The following is a 23,220-nucleotide window of genomic DNA, read 5'->3' as shown; positions in this document are numbered from 1 at the left end:
ACACCCCACCTGTGGGGCATATGCTTGGATGATTTCAATGCTTTTTCCTTTCACCCGTACTCTGGCTTTTATCATTCGATCATTGATACCTTCCACCTCCTCCTGCAGACCCTCTCTGACCACTATTGCCACTCCATTTCTTCCCCTCTCATTCCCTATCCAGTACAGTTTACATCCTTTACTTAGTGGTTTTTCACCAACTCCTCTCCACCTAGTCTCAGCAAGTCCCAAGATGTCCAATTTCCTCCTTTCCATCATTTCTACAATTTCTTCTAACTTCCCAGTTAGAGTCCTTACGTTTAAGGTGCCCAGCCGTAAACCATCTCGTAATCCTTTTCCATTGCTTGGTAAGTTTCCTTTAAATCCGTTCCGTGATCCGAGGCATGTTCCCTTTTTGAAAGCAGTTGATTTATCCACTACTGGCTTGCTAGGCCTATCGCAGCTTCACCAGAGCCCCGTTAGCCGTCACGTTTCATAACACTACTTTCTCAAAAACAATGAAGAATCAAATGCTATATCTGAATGAGAAACCCACTGGATAATCTTTCCTTGTCTACAAAGTGCAGATGAAATTGCTCCTACCTAATTTGTGGGGTTGTGAGAGAATGCTAATCATTTGCATATCCAAGCACGTAGTACACTTCATGCCGATTTGATGTTTGTTGCATGCCATCTTCAGAGTGTTGTAATTTTAATGGTAAGCTGTATATTTCAAAAGCAATGTGTGATTTGTGTACCGTTACCATTGAGGGAAATAACACCAGACAAAAACTACAATAACAAGTATTTCCTAGTTGTTACCTGTCCTTTAGAAAGGTTTAGCCCTTGAGGTAGTAGAGAATGTAAGAGTTCCATGCGTTCTTTGAGTGGTGGAAGCAACATTGGAGCACCAATTGCAAGTGTTTCATTAATAATTTTCTCCACACACGGTGGGGTTGACAAGTCAACCAACCTGTAACAGCAGATATGACATACTGATTATTTTATGATAGTGAAAATGGAAGGATTGAAACAATACACAAAATATAAAGTTAACCACTCTGATGCAAATTTAAGAGTCCTTCATAGGTGTACTTAATGACCCAATAAGCTCATTAGCTTTCAAGATTCCATTCTTTTTCTACTGCACTAGAACTAGAAGAAAATCAGTAGTTCTAAAGGTTCTTTTACATAAATTATGATGTGCTTTCTTTGAATAATATACTCACAAATTAAACTTTGTGGAATTTTTACTTTCAGTACCATGCCCTGAACAGTACTCTCCATTCTTATAACACTTTTAAAAGTTTAACAATGTGCATACAAAAGATACATTTATCATTCAAAGCAATTCATTTACAGTGTGGTGAATGGGCTTCTATCTCAATTCACAATCACAGTAATTGCAACCAAAATAAAGAAATAGTTACTTAAGATCAAATAAGTGTTCCTTGCAAATCCAAATAAATACCTGAAAAGGAACTGTCGTAGTGCTTTAGCTTGTCTTCCCAGCACAGCACTGCCCAAGCCACCAGTAAGAGCCAAAGACAAGTGAGCACACAAAAGGCGCAAGTTAAGGCTCACAAACAAGTGCTTCTCTCTGTAAACAGAGTTAACATGCTACTGATAATATATTACCACTTCAGCGGTACATTTTCATTTTGTTTTACTGTTGCCTGAACACAAGCACTGTAATTCGTAATGCATGGATGTATTGTTGTTGTTGTTATTATTATTATTATTATTATTAGTAGTAGCAGTAGTAGTATTACAAAAGACACTGTAAGGGTAAGATTAGCTGACACATCACTTAACTTTCATAGTGTACAAAAACTACATGGAGTTTTTGCAAAATCTAGAAATCTGCATGCAAATTATGTTGCTCATCAAAACAGCATCCATTTTAACATCCGGATCATTACCAACCCTAAAATGTTGTTCTCATTATTGTTTACATAGCCTGCATGTATGGGTAGGCTAGCGACTTTCTTTGTTATTACATTTCTTTAAAAATGAACATAGACTGTAAAGACTGTTTTACCATTATTAAGATGAGACTTCTCACAGTTCATTATTCTAAAATGCTATTAATAATTTACTGCATCAAAAGTGAAAAATCTCCAGTACACACTTTACAGTATTGTGCTGCTTTTTCTATCTAATATATGTCTCAAAAAACCATTCTTCTCACAGGTTAATACTTCAATCTACATTATTACTATATCAATGGTCTGCTAACTGGATGCTCAAACATTCTCTCTCTCTCTCTCTCTCTCTCTCTCTCTCATCCCATCCTCTCTTTTCCTCTGGTAATAGGACAGGTATCTGACTGTAACAGCAGTGCACACAGTTCCAGTTATTTTCTGTTTACTTGCATCCAGAGTCCATCAATGTTTTAGAAATCACATTTCCCTCCTGGATTGTTATTGAATGCGTTTATTTACCATGATGCTTGATTTTGGCCTATTATGGCACTCTGTGAGAAAACTGGTAGAGAGAGAATCAAAGCATTTGAGACATGGAGCAACAGACGAATGTTGAAAATTAGGTGGACTGATGAGTTAAGGAATGAGGTGGTTCTGCACAGAATTGTAAAGGAAAGGAATATATGGAAAACACTGACAAGAAGAAGGAATAAGATGATAGGCCATCTGTTATGACATCAGGGAATGACTTCCGTGATACTAGAGGGAGCTGTATGGAGTAAAAACTATAGAGGAAGACAGAGACTGGAATACATCCAGCAAATAAATATAGACGTTGGTTGCAAGTGCTACTCTGAGACGAAGAGGTTGGTCGTATCAAACAGTCAGAAGGCAGAAACTTACAAAAACCTCTCAATTGACAACTTACTATGAAGTGTATCAACACATATTGTTCCTTTTACAGAAGACACTATCCTCATGTCAGCCATGCACAGGAAATATGTAAACATGGTTGACTCTAAGACAGTGTCATCTTCAAAGGAACACTATGCACTGAAACATTTCATACTGAGCTATCACTTGAGAACAGCATAATAGTCTGAAATCATGATCGTGTGATGAAGGATTACAATTATGGGGGGAAATTTTGTCCTTTCTATAACATACAGTTCCATTACCGAGTTTTATTTTTGTACAGTAATACCTGTACTTCTCGTGACATAGGCAACTATTCCTTGCTTTCAATATCTTAAATTGCCTTTTCCATACCTCTTCCTCCCCATTAATGATTATTTTTGGGCAAAAGAAAGAGTAAACATGAAGTACATTAAATTTCACCATAATATTGTCAGAAATGTGTTAGCTGCAACATGGTATGATTATGGAAACAATAAATTATGCTGCATAGGCAAATAAGAATTCAGTTACATCCAATGCAGCAAAGAGCAAAAATGTTACTGTAATTTATGAACAACAGATGTCAGGTACTAAAAGTTTCATTCAAGATCAAAATGAAATAAGAAAATATTTTGAATTTTTAACTCCACACATTCCAGCATTGTTACGTCATTCTGAATTAATTCTTTAATTTTACAAAAGCAAATGTGACTCCGAAAAGATTGAGAAAGTACTTTCAAGTCTCACATTCTTTTCAGTTAATGACTTCACACCTACTTACAACAGTATGGACATACATAAGGGGAAGGGAGGTTTACCACAATTAAAAGTAACAGTTTTGGCCAGTATGCATCAAGTGAGCTTAAACTGTGTGTGTGTGTGTGTGTGTATGTGTTTAATTGTTAAATAGTCATGTTTGAAAAAACTATGAAATGGATAAGTCATAAATTTCTCTTTGGTTTTATTTCTGAAAAACAAAGACCAAATAAAAAGACAAGAACTCATTTCAAAAGACAACATAATTTATAGTTTACAGGTTTTGCTAGCTGTAATAACTAATTTATGGAATATTGTGCAGAATCACAATAGTTTTGTTTGCTTTGTATTTGTAGTTTGGATAAATGTATAAGTGGTTCTGGTAGGGTGACACGTCCATCAAGCATTCAACAATCCAAACTCACTTTCAAATTAATTCAGCAGAACTTTCAAAGTCTTGGCAATAAGCACAACGAGTTGGATACCATTGCAGCAATTGATAACCCTGATGTTTTAGTTATAAGTGAACACTGGTACACAGACGAGCTAATTAGTGTATGTAAGCCACTTTCCATGATCTTTTGCTCTGCCTTCAGTAGAAAAGAGAAATGTGGTGGTGGGGTAGCTATCTTTGCAGCCAGTGGTAGTAATTATAGTGTAATAGATGTAAGTGCTTTCAGCACTGAGGGTGTAATAGAACTAGCAGCAATTAATTATAAGTGGGGGAAAGAGAACTTAATTTTTATAGGCATATACAGACCTCCATCTGGTAGCCTAGATAGTTTCTTTGATGTTCTTAATGACCTGCTTGTTGTCATTGACAGTAAACACTGCAATAAAAATGGCTGGGTTAATATAATACTAACTGGAGATATATACATTGACTTGCTGTCCAATGACTCTGTATCTAAAAAACTAATGCTAATACCAGCTCAATTTAACTTAACATTTCTGATAAATGAGCCCACTAGAGAGGTCAATAGTGTAAAATCATGCATTGACAACATTATAACTAACATGTCCCACTTTACATGCAGTGCATCAGTTCTGAAGCTTGCCATTTCTGACCACCACGCAGTACAGGTATTGATAGAAGCTGAAAATCTTCATGTCAATAGAAAAGAGAAAGAATATGTGACAAAAAGAATCACCAATGACGACAATGTTAAAGATCCCAACAGTTTGCTGAAAAGCTTACAATGGGGTGAAAAAAACAGCATTACTTTCAGTGATTTTTCATCAGATTTTTATTATTGCTTCAATGTCTCATGTCCAAAAATGACCTTTACAGTAAACGACTGCAAAAAGATACAAAAAAATAACAGGATAAATCATGAAGTAAAAACAGCAAGAGAGAAACTTAGACTTTTCCAATATACAATGATAAATAATAACAATAATAATAGACTAAAGGTAGAATTTAAGAACTACCAGGATTACTATAAAGATCTTCTGCTAGAAACTAAAAGTAAATATGTAGCCACAATGTTAAGAAACTCTACTAACACAGGTTTAGCTGTTTGGAAAGTAATAAATAGCTTTAGGGATTGTAAGGACAGATCAACAAGTGATTTTACTATAAACCATAAAGGGCATATCATGAAATGTCAATGTCAGATTGCAAATGTTTTTAATGAGTACTTTTCTTCTGTTGGAAAATCTGTCAATGACCATTTTAAGAATCTTCAGCATAGATATAGGGGCATTCCAATCAAACAAAGCATATACTTGGCCCCAACCAATAACAAGGAAGTCAAAAACATAGTAATGTCATTAAAAAATACAAAATCTGCAGGCTATGATGAATTGTCTATCAGTACACTGAAAAGATGCATAGACAACATATCTGATGCCATGGCCACACCAGTAAATGATGTAATTGCATCAGGTTGTTTCCCAGATAATCTAAAGACAGCACAAGTAACCACGATTTACAAGAAAGGTGATAAATCTAAAATTGAAAACTACCGCCCCATCTCAATCTTACCTGCATTTTCTAAGGTAGTTCAGGAAGTTATTTATGCTAGACTAATGACACTCCTGAGTCAACACAATTTAATATTTGAAAATCAGAATGGCTTTACGAAAAACAAGTCACAATTAATAGATAGCACAATTAATAGACAAAATAATAATGGCCATAGAGAACAAGGAGTATGTAACTGGAGTGTTCCTTGATCTAGAAAAAGCTTTTGATTGTGTCAACATCACCATATTACTTGACAAGCTGTGGAACCTGGGTGTCAGAGGAACTGGTTATGAGCTAATAAAATCATATATGAGCAATAGAAAACAATTTGTCTTGCTTAAAACAAACAGTGGGTCTTACAAATCTAAAATTACTGATATCAAATATGGAGTGCCTCAAGGTTCTGTCTTGGGACCCCTTCTTTTCTTGATTTATGTTAATGATATACAGTATTGTTCTCCTAACTGTACAAAAACACTGTATGCAGATAACACATCGATAGTGTGTAAACACAAAGACTATGAGAGTCTGGAGGTAGTGTGCAACAGTGTAACTAATGAAATAGTCAAGTATTTTAATGAATGCCATCTAAATGTAAGTGCTTCAAAGACTGCGATGATGGAATTTAACACAGGGAAACAAATAGAATTTGACATGACATTATCCATAGGAAATTACATTGTAAAAAAGGAAAAATGGACAAAGTTCTTGGGAATTACAATCCAGGACAGCCTCAAATGGGACATGCATATTGATTCCTTAGCATGTAAGCTGTCGAAGAATGTGTTTGCTATAAATATGACTAGCAAATATTGTAAGGACATGTGTGTACTAAAAACTTCTTATCACGCCCTATTCTCATCAAACATAAGCTATGCTGTAGAAATATGGGGTGCAACAACTAAAGCCAACCTAAGTACATTATTAATACTACAGAAAAAAGTTATCAGAATTATTTGTGGTGCCAAACCTCGAGAATCATGTCAGAATCTGTTTCCAAAATTAGGTGTGCTTACCATTATAGGTGTATACATATTGTAAGTTATATTGCTTGTGAAAAGAATAAATCCAAATTTCAACTGTGACTTGCACCAGTACGATACAAGGCAAAAGTTCAGATACCATAAAAATAGCCACAGAACAGCTTTACATGAAAAAACTGCACTTCATGCTGGGCTGAAGCTAGCCAATGCCCTACCAAAAAGTCTCACAACCCTCCCTACTAACAAATTAAAAGATCAGCTAAAAAGAATTCTAATTGAAAACCTTTTTATTCCCTAGACGAGTATATATCTGTATGAAAAGTGCTTCATAAGTATGTGAAGCTCATAGTTTTAAGTAACCTACAACTAATATAATGTTGATAAAAACAATATTTGTAATATTGTGATTGTATACTACCAAATGTAAAATCCATCAAAATGTAAAATGTTGTGTTGGCGGAAGTGCCAACACTGTGTTACTAGAGGAGGCCGAAATGCACCAGTTGTAACTCACGCAGGCTGGCGTGAGGAGGGAAGAACTATACTGACGTGAGGTCTGGAACATGACAAGGAATTAGAATTCAGAAGGCGGACGTAATTAGCTTGATACTTAACTTTAATCCATTAATGATGAGCATTGCTCTTGACGGTACATGATTCACAATATTGTCTGCTCAGAATTCATTCTAATTACGGAATATGGCGCCTTGCTAGGTCATAGCAAATGACGTAGCTGAAGGCTATGCTAAACTATCGTCTCTGCAAATGAGAGCATAGGTAGGCAGTGAACCACCGCTAGCAAAGTCGGCTGTACAACTGGGTGAGTGCTAGGGAGTCTCTCTAGACTAGACCTGCCGTATGGCGACGCTCGGTCTGCAATCACTGATAGTGACGACACACGGGTCCGACGTATACTAATGGACCGCGGCTGATTTAAAGGCTACCACCTAGCAAGTGTGGTGTCTGGTGGTGACACCACATAAAATTTATTAATACAAACAAATCTTTAGTTTGTAATTTATAAACTGACTTATTCGATGTTGAATAAATATTATTATTATTATTATTATTATTATTATTATTATTATTATTATTATTAAACACTCAAGTTTAGGCTTTAATTACAAGTGAAATAGCGAACCAACATGCTTATTGCAGAATTTGTTGTACCAATACATTCTTTGTTTGATTCTGTGTTAAGCCACAAAACAATTTGTTTCTAATGTTCAATAACTATTTTTTTATGATCATAGTAATAACTGACCATGTTTTTGGCAACTTTGTTAAGAACTGCTCATTTTAAAACTCTTGAAACATGTTAGTTCAATGATAATGAAATTTTAATAGTTAGAGGCACATATACTGGTAGTGTAAATCTCAACTCACTTTTAAATGACTAAAAAAAGATTTTATAATTTTTCTAAAGCAACTTTCTCTCCATGCAGTATAAAAGTATAACAGAAAGCATAGGTTTGTTTCAAATCTCTCTTCTGTAGTAAACAAACTATAAGCACTGAGACTGCACAGTGTGATACAATTTTATAAAGAGTAATACTTAAGAAGGGTTGTGTGAATGTTCAACCATGCTGATGTAGGTTCATGCTTTCTGTGCCACATATGCCGAACCAAAATGCTGAGTGTCTACAGGTTCAAAAATATCTGTGACAAAGTTAAGTTATAGTCAGCCCAATTTTTCTTGAGGCATAAGCTGCATGTCAAGTGGAGAGGGAAGTGGTTAAGTACTTTTGGAGCCACTGCCTGTGGAATGTTGTGGTGAGTGGGTGGGGGTGAAGATCTCTCTCAGTGCTGACAACATTTGCACCTGGTCCATGGATTATGATACTGGAGATACATTGGTAATCCCCCAACCAATGATGAGGAATAGCTGAAGTAAAAGATCCCTGGACTCCATCACATATTTCCAAGTTTCCAGTTCCTGGGAAGAAGAACCTTCCTATCCCCCACCCCCAACATCACTGGCACTCATGGACTGAATGTTCTAATGTCATGCAGGGAACTTTGAGCTATTGTTAGTAAGCCTTTTAATAACTGGAAGAAAGCTTTAAGAGAGCTTAGATCACAAGGTAGACAATAAATGTCATAAATTCATTGCCAAGCAGTAAGCAAATCGTGTAAAGGTCCCAGAAGGCAAAGCACTTATGTAATGATGTACCTTTGACGAGGAAAAAAGGAAAATTGATGAGGAGATCAGAAAAAAAATATTAAAGGTTATTGTGGAAACAATTATTATCTGATGAAGCCAGGGAACTGCCCTAAGAGGTGCCCTGATTCTAGAGAAATTGGAATAAAAGGATCGACACACAATGATGTACTTTTAGGATACTAGTTCTTGTTTGTGCTCAATCTGGTGATGAAGGAAGAAGTTTCTTACATTTATCTATGTAGAACATGTTGCAGATCAAGCACTGGCAACAACAATTATAACACATCTCTTATCTTATAACTTGTATACGGATAAACTGAATTGCAAATAATAATAATAAAGATTTTATTGTCTTTAGGCCATTACAGCAATTGACAAAGTCAAATGAAGATACAATTTATAATACAGTGTGATAAGGTATTGACTACTGAAATATTTTAGCTTATATTACAATAAATGTACAGTGGGTCATCTGTTGGATTACTGCATTTTACCATTGAAGAATTCATTGATATCATAGAACGGGTGGGCAATAAACCATTCATGCAGTCTTTCTTTGAATGTATGTTCAGGAAGATCCTGTATAGCATGTGGCAGCTTATTAAATAGTTTGTGCCCTGTGACATCATTTTGATAATCTGTGGTAAGGTGTGTATATGTGTTTGATGCTTCTTGTGTTGTAACAATGTACATTTTCTCTACGTTTCACATCTTGTAGGTTCTTCTTCGTAAAGATTAAGACATTGTATATATAGAGGTTTATTACTGTCATAATTTTTTGTTTAGCAAATAAGGGTTTGCAGTGAGCCTTATGTGAAGAATTTGTAATTATCCTAATGGCTTTCTTCTGCAATAATAGGATGTCATGTATATGACTACAGTTACCCCACAAGATAATGCCATAGGATATTATACTTTGGAAAAATGCAAAATAAGATGATCTGTTGTATGTTTCAGGTACATAATTTCTGAGTTGTCTTAATAAATAAATTACTGTAGATAGCTTACTACTAATATAGTTTACATGTTGGCCCCAGGATAACTTTTCATTTAAATAAACTCCCAGGAATTTAACAGAACTAGGGTCATAAGATAGTGGCTTGTCTCTTAGGGTGAAGATTATCTGCTGAGTTTTATTTTCATTTAGCAGGAAACTATTTGCTCTGAACCAATATGCTGTATGAGTGAGTATATTTTCAGCACAGGTTTTAAGATCATTAAGATTGTTACTGCTATGAAGAAAAGTCATATCATCTGCATACAATACAGTGGTGGATCTAATAAACGAGGGGAGGTCATTGATCATTATCAGAAACAGGAAGGGGACCAGTACAGATCCCTGAGGCACACCTACTTTAAAATTTTCTATGTTTGAAATTTCCTTACCAACACAAACTACCTGTTTACGGTTGTTGAGATAAGCTTTTAATAGTCTGAGACTGTTTCCTTTGATGCCGTAGAATTCTAGTTTCTCTAGTAGTGGCATATGCTCAACACAGTCGAAGGGCTTGTTTAGGTCACAGAATGAGACCTGAGCAAAGCCTTTGTTCTCAAAAACTTTGAGGATGTAGCTGACTACCCTGTTGATTGCATCAATGGTCGACAGATTCTTCCTAAACCCGTATAGTGTAGCAGTAATTATTCCTAGATTCTCAAAGTGAGATGATAATTGTTGGTACATGATGCATTCTATTACCTTGGAGAATGCGGGTACTATTGACAACGGCCTGTAACTAGATGGAGAGTTTTTATCTCCCTTTTTGTATACTGGGACGATCCTAGACAGTTTTAACTCATCAGAAAAATATCCCTCAAGTAAGCACCTGTTTATGCAATGGGTTAAAGGGTACAGAATGCAATCACACACTTTTTTTAGCAGGTTGCATGATATGCCGTATATATCTAAGCTAACAGATAATTTCAGTTGTTTTATGACCACTTGTACAAATCTAGGCGAGACTTGCTTGTATTTAGTGACTGTCTACCCCAATTTTGGGAGAGTAGCTCTGATGGACTAATGTCTGGTTTGATAATTGCTTCTCCTATTTCTTTCACTGAATTAATAAAAAACTCATTGAGTGTTTGAGGTGGGATATTAATTTTGTCTTTTTTAGTAACTGTGGCAGCACTGTTAATTACTTTCCAAGCGGTTTTGATTTATTGGTGGAATTATGTGTGCTGTTGGCATTGTAGGTTTTTTTGGCTTGCAGGATGGTTTTTTGGTATTCTTTCCTCCATTTCACATAGGCTGATTTGGCATAGTCAGACTTCATACTATTGTATATGTTGTACAGTAACAAAACTTGTTTCTTTAGATCTGTCAGCTGTTTAGTGTACCATATATTTTGTCTGTTTTGAGATCTGGATTTGTGGCTGCTGTCCATTATTTTGATTTTCTTTATGGGAATACCATGGTTAAATAGGGTCAAGAATGCATTAAAAAATCTATCAAATATTATTTTGGCTGACAGGTCATTACTTGATGTGTAATGTCCATCGACAATACAATGGCCAAACCAGTCTCTGTCAGCAAGGGAATTACGAAATGTGTTAATTTTATCCTCAGTTACGGGTCTGGTAATCGCAACTGTTGAGACAGGTCTGTTTGCATTGCTCCTATTGAGGGGAATTTTACTTGCATAATTTAGGAAAACTGAGTCATGGTCAGAGAATGGGAACACTACAACTTCACGTTTTCAGTGGACTTGAAGTTTACAAAGATGTTATCTACACGTGCTTTGTTTCTTGTGGGCCTGTTATTGACATGATGTAAACTGTATTGTCTCAGTAAGTTTTCCAGATCTGCAACACTACCCTTACATTTAATAACATCAAAATCAGCATTCAAATCATCTCCTATTGCAATATCATAGTGTAGCCATTTAATATTACTGATACTATTCTGGTGGAGGCGCCGGGTATTGGAACTTGTGATAGCGCACATTATCGACGACACAATGGTTCCCATCAGGCCACAACAGAGCTGTCTTTTACATGGCAAGAAACCCGAGTACAAGCCATATTCAACAGATCGCACTCTATCGGAGACAGAAGAAGAAGAGGACATTACGGTGACAGCAACTGTGTGCCAACACATGAGACGTCCTTCTGGATTCTCTGGTGATGATAGCTATGATCCAAACAAGTGGATGAACGTATATGAGCGTAAAGCCAAATTCAACAAATGGGATGACACCGTGTGTTTGGCTAACGTATTTTTCTACTTGGAGGGTACTGCCAAGCAATGATATGAGAACAACAAGGAGAAGTTTACAAGCTGGGAAGTATTCCAGGCAGAACTGCACAAGTATTTCGGCGACATACAGTGACAAAAGTGCAAGGCTGAAATTAAATAAAAGTGCAGGGTACAGCGTTCAGGAGAAACTACAGCATCCTACATTCAAGACGTCTTGGAGCTGTGTAAAATAGTGGATCCTAGAATGGAGGAGGAAGATAAGGTTGCACATCTCATGAAGGGCATTGCTGCGGACGTGTATCAAGCCCTACTCCTGAAGGAGGTTTCGACAGCAGACGATTTCATAAAATGGTGCCAGTAATCGAGACAATGCATCAAAAAAGAACTACACACAAGATGTTTGAACGGTTTCCAAACGTCACATCGACATCTGTGACGGAGGAAGGAACTGATTTCACAAGTAGATTAGATTAGATTAGATTAATACTAGTTCCATGGATCATGAATACGATATTTCGTAATGATGTGGAACGAGTCGAATTTTCCAATACGTGACATAATTAGGTTAATTTAACAACATACTTAAGTTAATATAACAACTTTATTTTTTTTTGTGTTTTTTTTATTTTTATTTTTTTAATATTTTTTTTTTTCTTAATTTATATCTAAAAATTCCTCTATGGAGTAGAAGGAGTTGTCATTCAGAAATTCTTTTAATTTCTTCTTAAATACTTGTTGGTTATCTGTCAGACTTTTGATACTATTTGGTAAGTGACCAAAGACTTTAGTGCCAGTATAATTCACCCCTTTCTGTGCCAAAGTTAGATTTAATCTTGAATAGTGAAGATCATCCTTTCTCCTAGTATTGTAGTTATGCGCACTGCTATTACTTTTGAATTGGGTTTGGTTGTTAATAACAAATTTCATAAGAGAGTATATATACTGAGAAGCTACTGTGAATATCCCTAGATCCTTAAATAAATGTCTGCAGGATGATCTTGGGTGGACTCCAGCTATTATTCTGATTACACGCTTTTGTGCAATAAATACTTTATTCCTCAGTGATGAATTCCCCCAAAATATGATGCCATATGAAAGCAATGAGTGAAAATAGGCGTAGTAAGCTAATTTACTAAGATGTTTATCACCAAAATTTGCAGTGACCCTTATTGCATAAGTAGCTGAACTCAAACGTTTCAGCAGATCATCAATGTGTTTCTTCCAATTTAATCTCTCATCAATGGACACACCTAAAAATTTGGAATATTCTACCTTAGCTATATGCTTCTGATTAAGGTCTATATTTATTAATGGCATCATACCATTCCCTGTACGGTACTGTATGTACTGTGTCTTCTCAAAATTCAGTGAGAGTCCGTTTACAAGGAACCACTTAGTAATTTTCTGAAAGACAGTATTGACAATTTCATCAGTTAATTCTTGTTTGTCAGGTGTGATTACTATACTTGTATCATCAGCAAAGAGAACTAACTTTGCCTCTTCATGAATATAGAATGGCAAGTCATTAATATATAATAAGAACAACAAAGGACCCAAGACTGACCCTTGTGGAACCCCATTCTTGATAGTTCCCCAGTTTGAGGAACGTGCTGATCTTTGCATGTTACGAGAACTACTTATTTCAACTTTCTGCACTCTTCCAGTTAGGTACGAATTAAACCATTTGTGCACTGTCCCACTCATGCCACAATACTTGAGCTTGTCTAGCAGAATTTCATGATTTACACAATCAAAAGCCTTTGAGAGATCACAAAAAATCCCAATGGGAGGTGTTCGGTTATTCAGATCATTCAAAATTTGACTGGTGAAAGCATATATGGCATTTTCTGTTGAAAAACCTTTCTGGAAACCAAACTGACATTTTGTTAGTACTTCATTTTTACAGATATGTGAAGCTACTCTTGAATACATTACTTTCTCAAAAATTTTGGATAAAGCTGTTAGAAGGGAGATTGGACGGTAATTGTTGACATCAGATCTATCCCCCTTTTTATGCAAAGGTATAACAATAGCATATTTCAGTCTATCAGGGAAAATGCCCTGTTCCAGAGAGCTATTACACAGGTGGCGGAGAATCTTACTTATCTGTTGAGAACAAGCTTTTAGTATTTTGCTGGAAATGCCATTAATTCCATGTGAGTTTTTGCTTTTAAGCAAGTTTATTATTTTCCTAATTTCAGAGGGAGAAGTGGGTGAGATTTCAATTGTATCAAATTGCATAGGTATGGCCTCTTCCATTAACAGCCTAGCATCTTCTAATGAACACCAGGATCCTACTATATCCACAACATTTTAAAAATGATTATTAAAAATATTTTCAACTTCTGACTTTTTGTTCGTAAAGTTTTCATTCAATTTGATGGTAATACTGTCTTCCTCTGCTCTTGGTTGACCTGTTTCTCTTTTAATAATATTCCAAATTGTTTTAATTTTATTATCAGAGTTGCTGATTTCAGACATGATACACATACTCCTGGATTTTTTAATAACTTTTCTTAATATAACACAGTAGTTTTTATAATTTTTGATAGTTTCTGGGTCACTACTCTTTCTTGCTGCCAGATACATTTCCCTTTTCCGGTTACAAGATATTTTTATACCCTTAGTAAGCCATGGTTTGTTACAAGGTTTCTTACGAGTATATTTAACTATTTTCTTGGGGAAGCAGTTTTCAAATGCATTTACAAAAATGTCATGAAATAAATTATATTTTAAATTGGCATCAGGTTCACGGTACACCTCATCCCAGTCTAACTGCTGTAGGCTTTCCCTGAAATTTGCAATTGTTAAATCGTTGACTGAACGTACTACTTTGGAGGACTGTTTAGTATTGCTGAATGGAGCTATGTCATATATTGTAACAAGCTGTGCACCATGATCAGAAAGACCATTCTCAACAGGCTGAGCATTTATCTGGTTAAACTTATCTTGGTCTATAAAGAAGTTATCTATCAGTGAGCTGCTATCCTTTACCACCCGAGTAGGAAAATCAATAAAGAGTGTCAAATTGAAAGAACCGAGTAATACTTCAGGGTCATTTTTCCTATTACCCTCTTTCAGAGAATCTACATTGAAGTCCCCACAAATAATAATTTGCTTCCCCTTGTCTGACAGATAGCACAACAAGGAGTCCAAATTTTTCAGAAATAGATGAAAATTTCCTGATGGGGACCTATATACAGTTACAATTATAAATGTGCCTTTATTTAATTTAAGCTCACAGGCACATGCTTCTATATGTTTCTCTACACAAAACTTTTTTGTTTCTATACTTTTTGCACAATGATAACTTTTGACATATATGGCAACTCCTCCTTTCTCCATATTTTCTCTCATTACATGTGCAGAGAGCTTATAACCACTTACATTTACCTTATCCATATCAGTAACAATGTGATGCTCAGACAGGCATAGTATATCTATTTCATTCTCAGCTTCTAAATCTTCTAAACAAACCAGAAGCTCATCTACTTTATTCTTTAAACTCCCAATATTTTGATGAAATATACTTACATTATTTTTAATTATACTTTTATGAGAACCTTTCCTTATTCTAACATTTGCAGTACTCTCCTGTCTGAGTTTCTCATTGTGCTTAGGCCTAGTTCCTATACCAGTGGTCACATGGTGTTCAGAGAGGCAGATTATGTCAACTGGGTTGGGTGACTTTAATTCATCAATGGAATTACCTAGGACTGAGATACAACTTGGTGGAGATAAAATTTCTGGTGATTGGTGAAAATTTATAACTGATAGCTGTGATTGGTGATCCAATGTGCTAGAATTGTGCTGTTTAATTTCTTTCCTAAACTGAAGATTTGTTTCAATCCTGACCTCTCGTAGAACTTGACATCTTTCTGTCTTACCTATCCTAAAAAAGGTGCTGCTCCAACACCTGTAACCACTGGTATTTTACCATTCATGGCAGTGCCTCCCCCCCCCCCTTAAATTTCCTGCTATTACCCCAGCCAGTTTCCCCTTCCCTTTCCTGTTGAGATGTAGGCCGTGCCTGGTATAGTCCCACCTACTGAGATAATCAACAGGAACCACACCAATATGAGCCCCCGCACCCGACCCAAGCAGCCGTTCCAACTCCAAATTAACTCTCCCAACAGAAAAGTTCAAATGAGGCCGGTCATGGCGTCTCAGGACAGATACAAATTCAACATTGGTGTGTCTCGATGCTGACGCAATCTTTACCAGGTCACACTCTATACTGTACCCAGGATCTCTGTCGATGCTGTTCCCTGGCCCTCCCACAATAACCACGGTGTCTTCCCTGGTAAATCCTTTACAGAGTGAACCTAAATCCTCTGTCACCTGATCCAGACTAGCACTTGGTTTGAATTGTGACCTGGTATTCTGGTCCTAATTCCTCCTGCAGAAGTTGGCCTACACCTCTGGCATGAGAACTGCCTAACAACAAAACTTTCTTCCTTTTCGATGACTTTCCTACATTCTTTTTCAATTTCCTATTGAAAGTTTGTTGTGTCCTGTCTACACCTACCTCTGCTTGAGCCTCATCAGTTTCTAACTGAAGCAACAGGTCAAACTTATTTTTGACATTCACCACAAAACTGTCGGACTTAGTTCTAGGCCTGTTCCTTCTGCTACCTGTTGCCACTTCCCACCTCTCTTTGCCCTTCTCCCTCCTTAACCTGTCCAGATCTTCCCTAGCCTGATCTAGCTCAGCCTGAAGGGCAGCAATTTTCCCCTCCTGTTCCACTATCTTCCTATCTCTGCTGCAAATCCTACATAACCAGTGATGAGCCTGATCCACTTTCCCAACACCCATGCCACTGCAGTCCCCGCAGTGAAAAAAACTACTGCATCCATCACACCAAACCCCGGAACTAACAATTCTACGGCAAGTCAGGCACTTCTCACTCATGGCAAAAATAATACTTTAGCTAGAATAAATCAATTAAATTACCGAAAGTAAAGAAAAAGACGTTATAAGAATTAAGCCTATTCACAAATGTATATAAGCAAGTTTCTGATTTAAAATTCCGCTGTTTTTCTGAGATCTGTATTAAAACAACGAAGGTATACACTATTTATTATATATTTCACTCGATGGAATGAAAAAAAGGACAATTAAACGAGATACTTTAACTTTGATTCTCCAAAAACATTACGAGAATTAGGCCTATAAACAAATGTATATAGGCAAGTTTCTGATAAAAAGTTACGCTGTTTTTCTGAAATCTGTATTAAAACAATGAAGTTATACGCTATTTACGATAGTTTACTTATTTGTTACTGAGAAACTAGTTAAATTACCGTGAAACAAGAAACAAACACGTTTACAAAATTTAAGCCTAAGCGCGACTTCGCGAAGTTACGATCTTTTCGTGTTTTCTGAAAAAATACGCAAAGAAAAGTCAAACCTTTAAAGGCAAGACTAAACGATACACTAATGCACGTATTTAATTTGTTGTCGGTGTTAAACTAAATTATATTCCTGTCTAAATCACTTACTCGGCAGCCATCTATCTTCGTCAGATAGTGAGAAAGGAAGTTCAAAAGACACTTGGATTTCACAGCGAGCAAAAAACCGAGACGCTTCAAGAGGTCATAAGGGAGGAAGTGGAACAGACATTTAACCCCATTTCTCGTCCTTCATTTCCCTTTAAAACAGCGAAAAAGTCAAGACACAAGCAAAGTTACGTTCCTACAATGCTGCATGAGGAACCTGTTTGGGCACCAAGGAAGACTGACACCTGGAGGACACAGGATAACCAACCAGTATGTTTCCACAGCAGACGACCGGGACATGTGGTGCGCTATTGTCGAGAAAGGGGGCAGATATTTTATGACGCCTGCACCAGAAGACAGCAGACCGATCTTAGCCGATGCCAACTCCGGGACGACGGAGATGAACAAGAAGATGTGGGTGCAGAACGACGTAGGTCATCATTGCCGCAAGCTAGTTGCTGGAGAGGACACTCCGCAACATGCCGATCAAGGTGTCCATCACCATTTAGAAGTTCCAGCCGATTTCCTAGCCACCACAACTTGGAAAATTAAAGGGTGCGGGGTTGCGACCTTCCTTGGAGGTGAGACCGCCAAAGAGAAAAATCCTCCGCCGTCGATCACTACAAAAATGATAGGAAACTACATCGATATCTTCATGGATGGCCAACTAGTCAAAGCTCTTGTGGACTCTGGAGCATCATATTCAGTCATTTCGGAGAAGTACCGTTGCCAGTTGCAGAAAACCGTATTCATCGACAACGAAACATCTCTGCTGAAGGTGGCTAATGGGAAACATGTAAAACCTACAGAAAGATGTGTCATTTGTGTGGTTATAAGTGGCCATACACAGCCCTTAGAATTCATCCTCTTACAAGAGTGACAAGAGTGTAGTCATGACATCATTCTCGGATGGGACTTTTTGAAAGCTTCTCAGGCAATTATACATTGTGGTCGCTCGAAGGTTATGTTAGTCAAGATGAGATACTGTGGACAGGAATATGGGCAACCGAGTGTGTGGAGATTATGGTGTGCTGGATGAAGTGATCGTTTCTGCAGTCAGCACTAGAAAGGTAACTGCCATGTGTCATGCCATGCATCAACCCATGGATCTTGTAGTGGAATGTAAGAGAAGCATACCACTGAAGAATAACTTGGTCATCCCAGCCTCTGTCGTCTTGTTTAAGAATGGATTCAGTGAACTGTGGATAGTTAACTGTCGACGAGAACCGCAGATCCTTCCAAGACGCATGTGCATAGCTAACACTGAGCCGTTAATTGACAAACAGCTGAGAATCACAGAAACCTCCCATGCCAAGTCTGTGGGTGAAATTGGTGCTACCACTATGAGACAAGATCTTCTACAGGGTGTATACGGGAGGGGGGAGGGGGGACCCAGATTTTTCCCAGTTAAAAGTACACTTTCTCCTGGGTGAAAATAGACATTTTCCCTGTTTAAGTGACAGTAAACTTCCCTCAGAATTGTAAAACTCATCAGTCTTTGAATGATTTAGGTTTTACAGACTGGCATAGAACTTCCGGGCACTTTAGAAAACGAACACATACCACATCAGCATTTTGGGACAAGCTTCTATGTGCAGCAACTTGTACGCTGCCTATTTTCATATTAGGAAAGTATATATTTGAGTTCCACCAATCACAGCACTTTAGTGAAACTAAGATTGCGATGATTTTAAGCCAGTCATAGCTCATATCACGTGATCTCACCAGCCGATGACAGCAGATCTTCAGAGGACAGGGCATGTGATGTAGTCAGCCAATAGCAACATCACTGTTATGAAGCGTTAACACACAAATAGGAAACATTAATGGTTTAAATTAATGTACACAGTATAGCTACAAGAAAAGCTAAGCTTTCATGCATAGTATTTGTCTTCTTTGTGTGTTTTACACTTTAAGATACTTCACGCAAATGTGCCAGTGAAATTTTAAATGATGACGTATATGACTGATCTCCAAAGTGTTGAGCTTGAAACGAGAGCCAAAAACTCTGTGATTTAAGAAATTCGAAGGGCATTCTTGTCCATAAAATAATTCACCTTGCATAAAATTAAATTTACTTTTGAAAGTAACGCTTTTCAAACCACACTCAGCAATATTTTCCTGCGACCTGTTAGAATTCGTTTCACCAATTATCAGACAACACCAGAAGACAGATGTCACTGCCAACGTGCAACTACAATGACATAGAAAGCCCATATGTTCATATGTATATAGCATTTACAGATCTTGCGTAGCAGTAATAGCTCTTACATTACATCATAAATGAAACAGGACATCACATGACACTCCAAAAACATCGGAATTTCGTAAATAGTATTAAAATACATAATCCGGCTTAAAGTATGTCCAGATTCAACCTGATATAAAGGTTTTGGGATGCAAATTTTCTTGGAGTACCGATACTATATGTGAAATGTGATTTATTCATCTCATCACATACAATTTTCAAATCATTTTATTTGATGCACAGGAGATATGTCAAGGTTTACAAAGAACATTTTTTTCTCTTTTTTAAGAGAAATACAAAAGTTTACATTATATTTTACATTTCTCAGTTACAGCTATACATGTACATAAAGTAATACATATAATACACTCCCTGTGTTCAGACTGTGAAGCTGTCCTCAATGAATTCATCGACAGAATAACAACACTTTTCCACCAGAAGAGTAAAGAGCAATCTTTCCGTGAACTAAGCTCCATCTTAAATATATTACAGCCTTTTATTTTGTTGAAAATTTTTAACCCCATATACTCTGGAATTTGGGCATAAAGTTTTAAATGATGTGTTGGAAGTTTGAAGTTATCTCTGTGACGAGTGCTGTAGTTGTGGTCAAAACAGAAAGTGTCTAGTGTATGTTGATTTTTATATAGGAATACCACCTCCTCATATATGTAAAGTGAGGGGATAGATAGTATTTTTAAATTTTTTAACACTGGTTGACAGGATTCCCATTTTTTTGCGACACACGTTTCTAATTACTTTCTTTTGTAATACTAGGAGCCTAGTGACATTTGCTGAATTTCCCCATAAGATTATGCCATAACGAATAAGTGACTCAAAGTAGTAGTGATAAACTATCTTTCTGGTATCCATGTTTGTGACACCTGACAAAATACACATTGCAAATGCTAAGTTGTTCAGTTTATTTGCTAAGTAATCGATGTGTACCTTCCAATTTAAATTTTTGTCAAGATTTAGGCCTAAAAACTTCACACGATTTGCTTCTGTGATATCCTGATTCATTGCAAGTTATCTTTATTTCAGACCTTTGTACTGATTTAGCTTCAAATTGCATAATTTCGGTTTTAGATAGAGTGAAGATTCGAGTTCTTCTAAAGTATTTTTGACTTTTTCTGGAATACTTTCAGATACCTCATTTTCAATTATAGCTGATGTATCATCATCAAATAGGACTGGATGAACATCAATAGCAAGTGGTAGGTCATTTACGTAAAAAATAAACAGATAGGGACCCAATATCGAACCTTGTGGGACTCCTCGGGGAACTGTTTTCCAGTCTGAGGAATAATTGGTTCCATCTGAAGTTAAAATTACTCTTTGTGTCCTACCTGACAGGTATGAGCTAAATCGTTTTAAAGCAGTGTCCCCGATTCCATACATCTGTAATTTGTGGAGGAGTAATGCATGGCTCACTGAATCGAAAGCTTTAGTTAGATCACAGAATATTCCTGTGACCTTTCTACCATTACCTAACGTGGAGCATATTTTTTGGATAAACTCATTTATAGCATTCACAGTGCTTTTACCCTGTTGGAATCTGAACTGGTTTTTAAAAATTATATCATTTACAGTAAGAAATTTATTAATTTGTTTTGCTGCAATCTTTTCAAACACTTTAGAGAAGACCGGCAAAAGAGAGATAGGGCGGTACTTCCCCATATCTTCTGTCAATCCTGTTTTGAATAGAGGTTTGATCTCAGCATATTTCAATACATTTGGAAAGTATCCCTGTTCAAAAGATTGATTTATAGTAATTGACAGTGACTGAGAAATAATATCGTACACACACATGATTACAGATGATGTTATTTCATCCCACCCATGTGAGGTTTTGTTTTTTAGAGACAATACGTCCTTTTCCATATCCCTTTTGGTTGATTGTTTCAAATTGTTTAAAAGATGTGTTCTGGCCGTTTTCCAAATGTGTGATGCCTTGACAGAATGTCATATCCACATCTAATCTTACTACATTTAGGAAGAATTCATTGAAACAACTTGACATCTGAACAGCGTTTACTATAATTACATTTTCACGTCTAATTTTCAAAATCTCATGAATTTTTACTTTGGCTCCTAATTCAGACTGAACAGCTGACCACACTGCTTTTGGCTTATTTCTGTGTTCTCATATGAATTTATTATTTGCCATTTTTTTAGCTCCCACTACAACTTTCCTAAATACAGCTTTATACTGTTTGACATAAGTAACAAAATCTGGATTTCTGTTTGATTTTAACTCATTGTGGAGCTCTCTCTTTCTGGCACTAGAAATTTTTATTCCTGTTGTAATCCATTTGAGTTTACCATTTACTTTCTTTTGCTTATATCTACAAGGAAATGATTCATTAAATATCTCTAAGAAACAATTTAAGAATTTGTCATAGTTTATCGAGCTTAAACTATTGTGGTCTACAGGCCAGCTTATTATACTTAATTTACTGCAGAATAAATCCATTTTACTTTTACTGAGATCCCTTTTTATACACACTTCTGGAGTCTTTAGGTTATTTGCTTTTGGGATCTCAATAAACAGAGCCGACTGATCTGAAATCCCCAAGTCTAAGCAGTGTTTGTGCTTACTTCCACAATCAAATTTGTAGTTAGTAATAATATTATCAATGCAGGTCACTGATCCGCTGTTTTCCCTAGTGCCTTCAGGAAAGTTTAGCTTGAAATCATTGCTTTCAACTAAGACATGTAAGTTGAAGTCTGCTTACTTTCTTTCTGGAGTTTTTCTAGGAGGCATTCAAATTTGGCTAAGAACACTTTTGTTACCGCACGTCCAGAATTCTGTAGCTTGCTGTAACCAGTGTGTTCAGATCACTTAGTTCTACAGAGCAACTTTCAAACACGCTCTCTTCGTTTAAATAATTAAAACTGTCTCTTACTGTATAACTTACAAAAGAATTGACAAGAATGCAGGAGCCTGCATGAGATTTGCTTATTCTACAAAAGCTAGCAGCAGCCTTAAAATTATTAATACTATTTAATACTTTTATATAATCTTCTGTTAACCAGTGTTCGTTTAGGCAGATTATTTTAATATTTACAGATTCTGAAAGCAGAATTTTTAGGTTGTCGATTTTTGAGTATTTACGATTTGGTAGTTCTGCCCCTAAGCCATTTATATTCCAGTGCATCAATAGATCATTTTTGTTTTTGGTTATTTCACGTGCACCCTTTACTGGGTACCTAAACTTTTTATTTTCAGTCTGAGTTTTTTCTTTGTCACCCCTATCAGAATGAATTATCTCATGTTTGGTTCTTTATTATGGCATAATGCCATACATGCCAGAAGATGAAAAAGTGCATTTGAAATTTAGCAAATAGTTGAAACTAGCCAATGGTGTGGAATGAAACACTTTGTTTCAAATAAATTTACTGCCTCTGCGAAAAATAATAATAAAATGCAAATTTCTTTAGCAGATCGACAAAAATAACTTCATTGTTCTGCAAGGCGATTAATGCTTGACTACCGAAAATGTGGAAATAAAATAAAATCAGAAAACTGAAACTAATAACATATTTTAGCCTTCCGTAAATATGTGAATTATTTTAATTCACTTGATAGCTCCCGGCCACAGAA

General features: G+C 36.4%; 1 protein-coding gene across 1 annotated transcript in view; it reads right to left on the bottom strand.

Moving 5' to 3' along the window:
- Positions 1–23,220, bottom strand: part of LOC124804616 (probable E3 ubiquitin-protein ligase HERC1) — a 790,356-nt gene that overhangs the window by 631,052 nt on the left and 136,084 nt on the right. The window contains exons 11-12 of the mRNA XM_047264817.1: positions 1,451–1,579; positions 802–952 (exon numbers count right to left, since the gene is read on the bottom strand). Of these exons, the coding sequence (XP_047120773.1) occupies positions 802–952; positions 1,451–1,579 (280 nt within the window). The remainder of the gene's footprint in view (positions 1–801; positions 953–1,450; positions 1,580–23,220) is intronic.

This window comes from Schistocerca piceifrons, chromosome 7 (genome assembly GCF_021461385.2).
Source record: "Schistocerca piceifrons isolate TAMUIC-IGC-003096 chromosome 7, iqSchPice1.1, whole genome shotgun sequence".
In the NCBI taxonomy this organism is placed as follows: domain Eukaryota; kingdom Metazoa; phylum Arthropoda; class Insecta; order Orthoptera; family Acrididae; genus Schistocerca; species Schistocerca piceifrons.
Note: the sequence above shows the minus strand (reverse complement) of the source record. Positions and strands in the feature narration are given on the sequence as shown.